This window comes from Dreissena polymorpha, chromosome 13, assembly GCF_020536995.1.
Source record: "Dreissena polymorpha isolate Duluth1 chromosome 13, UMN_Dpol_1.0, whole genome shotgun sequence".
NCBI lineage: Eukaryota > Metazoa > Mollusca > Bivalvia > Myida > Dreissenidae > Dreissena > Dreissena polymorpha.
Genome location: NC_068367.1, coordinates 61,695,272 through 61,702,067, shown reverse-complemented (window position 1 = coordinate 61,702,067; position 6,796 = coordinate 61,695,272). Strand labels below are relative to the sequence as shown.

At 35.3% G+C, this 6,796-nt stretch overlaps 1 protein-coding gene across 1 annotated transcript; it reads left to right on the top strand.

The window, feature by feature from the left end:
• Positions 1-827: 827 nt before the first annotated feature.
• LOC127854710 (uncharacterized) lies at positions 828-6,545 on the top strand. Its single transcript, XM_052389769.1, has 6 exons — positions 828-1,507; positions 1,678-1,836; positions 2,110-2,320; positions 4,777-4,857; positions 5,099-5,302; positions 5,693-6,545. Exons 1-6 carry the CDS (start codon positions 971-973, stop codon positions 6,052-6,054), a joined length of 1,554 nt encoding a protein of 517 aa, XP_052245729.1. The 5' UTR covers positions 828-970; the 3' UTR covers positions 6,055-6,545.
• Positions 6,546-6,796: the final 251 nt, after the last annotated feature.

The window sequence follows — 6,796 nt, the reverse complement described above, 5'->3', positions numbered from 1 at the left end:
CGATTTACTAAAACAAATTATGAATTTAAGATGCAAATGTACGCCTTTCTATTCGGTTAAATAATAGTATTTTGGAATAATATTAAATCAATTCGTTACTTTATTTTCTAAAAATTAGTTTATAGTAGTGAAAATATTGAAAAACGGAATCATTCATGTGGTGCTCAATTCGATGGCGAGAAATGCTGTATGCTAACAAACGTTGGGTTCAAGCATTATTAAGGTTATTGTATGCAAATATATACTTGACAGTAATTGCTTTGGACACTGAAATGGTATCAATGGATTTTCATCAATTACTTGCGTATCGTACCTTTGACCTTTCCGCTTTAATGGAAGTTGGATTTTTGTGCTTCAAAACTAGCAAGCAGTTCATTAAAGCTTTTAAGCATTGCATCTATTCGAACCAATGATCAAAACTTACTTTTCAGAACGTATTGCATTTTGTTGCGCAAACTAAATTCAAAACTAAGACATCGAACAAGTTCAAATAGAGAATGTCTACAATTAACTAACTGGTCTGTTAATGTGCAAGCCTTCTATGGTTGATTTCAGCTTGCCCCGGTAATTTAATTGTTGTTGAATATTGTATATACATATGTGTGATACATTTAATAAACATCATTCTAAACAAATTAAATTTAAGCAAGGAAAAGGTCACCGACAAAGCTGATCTGCCATGAATAAAAAGTACATAGTACATAACATAGTACATACACGTTTATTAAAAAACATATATTAACAAGAGCAACGATAGGCTTTCAGTTACATATATAATTGTTTATAAGGAGCATCGTAGGAGTTTGGATTTTTTTTATTTTAGATAAAAAACGCAGGGCAATAAAGAACATATTTTCAAAGTAGAACTGATAAGAGGATTTTACTGCAGATTAAACTGGTGTCAATATGATATTACCTGCTGTTATACGGTTGACTTCAAGAGAACCCATCACTCGGTGCATATAATCTCATGAGGATGGCCGTCACCACCAACATATTTGCCGACAAGCAGACCAACAACTGGTTCAAGGCGTGCATAGCCCTGAATGTCACAAAGGAAGGGCTTGCTCACTTCGTTGACACAGAGATAAAAAAAGTACAAACTGCTGTTGGTAAAAGTTGCGGAAATTGTTGTACGGAGAACCTAATAGTATGTCCCACTAAAGGGATTTGTAAAAACCCAAAGAACTGCAACTACCATACACAAACCAAGCAACCGCGCAAATGTCCAATGAATGTATGTGACCTCGTCGCCAAAAGTATTACCTTACAACATAGATATAATGGACCATCTTGGTTGAACACCAAAGCGGAACTGTGGTCGACAGATCATTGGCAAATCGCCAAATGTTTTTTCCCACCAGATGGATATATTAATGTTTCGTCGATTTATGAAACGGATTTCAATGGTGTCATCAACGTGCTTCTTAATTGCAAACATTTTGATAGTTGTATTTCCTTTACTATTGCAACGAAGCAACCGGACCCAGCATGCCTTTTAACACGGGTAAGTGAGAATACGTACAATGTGCAAATATATACACGATAAGAAAACTGTGCCAATTACTCCGTTGAGACGATGCTAAATAAAATTGTTTTCATTTAACTGTGATCTGTTAATCAATGAGCCGAACGTTTAGTTCTTTTAGCAAAATAATTCCACGTTTAATTATACAGGCCCGTCAAATAGGCCGAGATATTCGTCACACATCCGACTGCAAAGTTACAGATGATGAACTACGTGACTTCCTTCAAACATTGGATACGCTTCTGGCAGATCCAAAGTGTTTAGCCCAGGATCCTGTTGCTTCATCAGCAAGAACTAAACTTGTCAATGTAAATATACACGTATTATCTTTATTAACTAAATCTACCATCGATCTGTCGTAACATAAGAAGAAATCTGGATCATGCCATAACGCCAAAAGTACTTGGGGTAGATTGATTATCACATGAAGAATATATAAGCTATTACAATTGTGTGCGTCTTTCTTTAAAAAAAGTGAAGTTGCTATGATACAGACATAATTGAAAATTTAATAGTTAGACTATACGATTAATCAAACAGTTTTAAATCTTGATTAATTATATACATTTAGTACACTGTAGTTGCAGAATGATCGTCTTACACTTGCTGAAGTGGGAGAGCTCTTAAAAGAGGCCAATCAGATCCTAACTCAGGCACGAGAGGCCGGAGAACGTTTTTCAGAAAATGCTGAAAGGACCATAACAGAATGTCTGAATACCTTAGAGGCTGCTATACTTGCGGGAGAACTACGAATTGAAAACAAGATACAGGATGGAATTGAGCGTTTGACAGGTTAGTAATCGAATTTCAGTTTCTTTCATCTTCATTTCGTGAAAGCCTGCGTGCAGTTTTATCAACATGAACTATAAGTTATCAGACATCCCGTTTATCTGACGCAGATAATACTTTAGTGTCGGGCACTTACGTTACATTTACATATATACCATACTCATGTATCTGACTGCTTTGTTATACTTGCATAAAAACCAAACTGCCTTTACGGACACATTGTTACTCTGTTATAGACGCCTTACTGACATCCAGGCCTATTCGTTGACCTATTATAAACACTAAGCGCACGTGTCTGACATATCAAAGTAACTGAAGCAGGTACCCTACGGTAAGGTCGAGTAACTCTGCTGTACTAACACATGTCGGACATATCCGTTTTACTAAAATGGACATCATAATGAAGTGTCGGACACAACCTCTGTTCTAACACACACTACTGCCGTGTAGGAGTCGTCCGTTGAAATCAGAAAGACAACTTACTGATTTTTGTAAACATCCGTTATACTGAGATTCCCCATACCACCGTTCCTGATACATCATTAAACAAACAAACACCTTACGGGCGTGTAGGCACGTGCGTTATACTGACATCAAGGCCTTAAGGTCATGTCTGTCACAATCGTTAACTGACACGGACAACTTATTGAAGTAGGAGATTACCCTTAGTTCGGCGTGTATCCTGCGATTAGGGTTGTGTATCGTCAACTTGTAACTCGTTATCACATAACATGGTTGATCCATCTTGATGGAACTTGTTCAGTGTTTTGTTCTGACTCAAATGTGATTTATCATAAGAAGACGGCAAGTAACCTGTAAAACTTGTCTGTCCATCCCAAAGTTCAAGGTCACACTTAGAGTTCTTATATCAAATTTCGTCGTACACGTCTTGGTGAGACTTTACTTTCACATTCATCATGCACAAAGAACAATTATAAGGAGACAGCATTTGGCATGTAACAACCGTCTCGCTATCTCAAATGGAAAGGTTATACTTTGATGTTAAAAGGTTAAATTTGGTCATCAAACAGCTTGAAATTCGTGTCTCTGCCATAAATTTGCGAAATATTTATCGATTTTAAAATAGTGTGTCACAAATGGTTTTCGTCATAAAATGAAATGTCGCATTTTATACTAGTCTCCATACCTCAAAGGTCAAGGTCACACTTCACATATCAAATTTGAGTATATTGATTGTAACTGAGTAATTTATCATGCTTTTAAAAGACATCTTACTACTAATGACAACAATTGATAAGAGGAATTTCGTGTCTCCAACCTGTCCAACTACATCAGTTGTTAGTTTCACATTTTGAAATGAAAGGTCAAATTTGTTCAGGCTGTTACTTTTTGTATTGATCATTCAATGTTAGCTTATCATTAATTAATACGATGCTAAGACTAACTGACGCGCGTATCAGCTTCGTCTTAATCTAAAAGGTCAAGGTCTTATTTAGGGGTCAATAGTCAAATTTGGCAATAAAGAGCTTGTGTTTGACAAACAAAAGAAGGAATGTTGGGGCATCCGTTCAATATGGATACATTTTCTTGTTCATTTAAGTCTAGGATATTGTTCTCTTACTAAAGTCTTGCCTTCTATCAGGTCAAGTCATGAACAATTGTTGACCTAAGTTGATCTATATATTATATATCATAAATGATTTTTTTTCTAGAATTGTTTTTTATGCAATCCCAACACTGTGCCGGGTCCGTATGAGTTTTTCAAAATGGGTTGTTAGACACAAAACGTTAATTATATACACACATCAACGCTGTAACATTATTATATTACTCAGGATTGAAACAAGTTACCTAAGCATAATAAATAAATGAATTGCTACGGTTTAAAGGAACAAAATTAAGATTTGGCTTGTCGCACTGACACTGCTTTTGACAGTTGCTAAAGGTGTGTATCACTTTTCTTATAAATAATGGAAATTATAGAGTGCAATCCAAATAGCAGTTATAATACTTGAACGTGGTACGAGTTTATGAAATTTTAACGTCACTATGTTCTGAGAAGTCGTACTATAGTGTGCATATACTCTGTATTTAACGCTCTCTTATTAATGAACACTTAAACTTCAAATGGGCCATTTTTATATAAGATCGGAAACAATCGAGTCATCGTTTCATGCCATGGTTTATATTGGACAAGATCACGAATTGTGTTAAGGAGCCTGCTTTCGGCTGTATTATCGCAAATATATTTTGTTGATGGGATTCATATGTTCCTATAACTGTCATTTAATATGAAATATAAACAATATTGTGTCGGAAAGCCATGTATTTTAATGCTGCAGCGCGATACTTTTTTATTTTCGGCATTAGTTAGTTTTTTGTAAAACTATATTTATATAAATGAGTAAAGATTAAACTACACAAATCAACATGATTATGACGTGATTACATCCTTAAACCTATATTCATGTTGTTTTATGTTTGTATTGGAAACATAGGGCACGGTGCGAACGTTGAATGGTTCAATTCGAGATGGAACAAAATTGCACAAGATCAAGGGCTATGCGATGCAGAAGAAGGTATTCGATTAGTGTGTGTATATGTTAACACTAGTACATTGTATAATATTCATCTTCTCTCGTCATGTTCGTTTTGTTTGTTCATCGTACATATTGGAAATAAAGTTCAAAATTCAGTTTTCTAAATTTACATTTAAAGTGAGAAATAATTGCCATAAAGCTAGCTTGTTTGTATGGTTGGGTCTATTATTGTGGAAAAAAAAGCCAAAACATGTATCCCCAATGAGAATTTATCTTACAGAGGAGTTAGTGCTTAACATGAACAATGTTACCATGGTGACGAGATCTCAGTGGTATGCCCTATCCTCCAAAGAAGATGCACAATATATGACGATGCCAGTGAGCCACGTGTTCATATACCATACGATGATGAATGAGTGCTTCTCGAAAAGAGAATGTGCCATAGAGATGTGCAAAATACAACTTATTCATCAATATAATAATGGTAAGTGTTCCTGCTATATCATATGATCTCATTTGCTCATATGCTATTCCCAAACTGCCTGCTATGGGTGCTCAGAACAATATAGTGATGTCCCTGTGTATGTACGTACGTATGTACTTAAAACGTAAGTTTGTCAGTGTGTTCGGATCGTTGTCAAGACAATAATCTAGCTTGATAGTGGTTCACGTATTAAGGCTTAAAACATAAACGTTATGAGAGTCAGGCGTCATGTGGATTGCAAAGTGCCACGCTGATAATTTTGCTTGGGTGATTTTATATCATGTTGCGTAATTGATATACTTTATTATATACAACATCTAAAAGAAACAATTTCAAGTTGATTTGTTTCATACACTTAACACGTTTTCTTACAACGTAATTCTTTTTCAGGATGGGCCGATATCGGTTACAACTTTGTGATCGGACAGGACGGTAGGGTATACATGGGTCGAGGGTGGGATCAGGTCGGGGCCCACACGTTGGGCTGGAATAATGTATCAATTTCATTTGCATTCACGGGAAACTTTACGGGAAAACTGCCCACTGACGTCGCCTTGAAGGCTCTTGAGGCTGCTCTTGTCCTTGGTGTGAAACTCGGTAAACTCACGCCCGACTTTAAGCTGCACGGTCACAGGGACGCAAGGCCTACGGAGAGCCCAGGGCAGAAGCTGTACGATCTGATTCGTACACATAAACACTATGAGCCCATTGGACCGAACATTGTTACTTTCTCTCCGAAATCTCTTGTATGACATTTTAATATATGTCAACTTTTTGCATCGTTGTCTTGCACTCTTTTTGTTTATTAACATAATTTGTTTTTTATTATTGTTTGCCTGATATGTAAACACATGTTAAGACTGTATTGTAGATAGATCGTTATCCCTCTCTTCCAAGATATCTGTATATTATGTGAATGTAAATTTTATTTCATGACATTTGCTTTATGTGTTCGTTAATTATACCATAAACATGTGAAATATGTATCTCAAATTAGTTTGTTATATCACTGCTATCTTAAGAGTGCAAGTGGCTTTTTGCTAGTAACCAAGTATGTGTCGATAATAGTAGAGTAATATTCTCGTTATCTTTGTTAACTATGTATATGTAATTGATTTTGACATTAATAATTATTGTGCACATGGCATACAGTTTTGATCGAGTAAGATAATTTGCATCGGATTTATTTTTTAATATGGTGAAACTGTTCTGTTAAAATTATAAAATATGCAATAACTTTGAATATCATATGAACATGCCTATCTTTTATTGTTTTGTACAACTATAGTACAAGTAAATTTCAAATGACATTGGTTATGTTTATATATTAATTATAAAGGCAAATCTTAAAGCGTGTCATTACGACAATCAACTGTACCTGTACATGTCATTTATAAAAATAATTAATCGCAAATCCAATTCCTTCTTGAACGATATTAAAATCATCCTCAACTCATAAACACTTTAAACCTGTGAACAAGATCGATTTTTGTT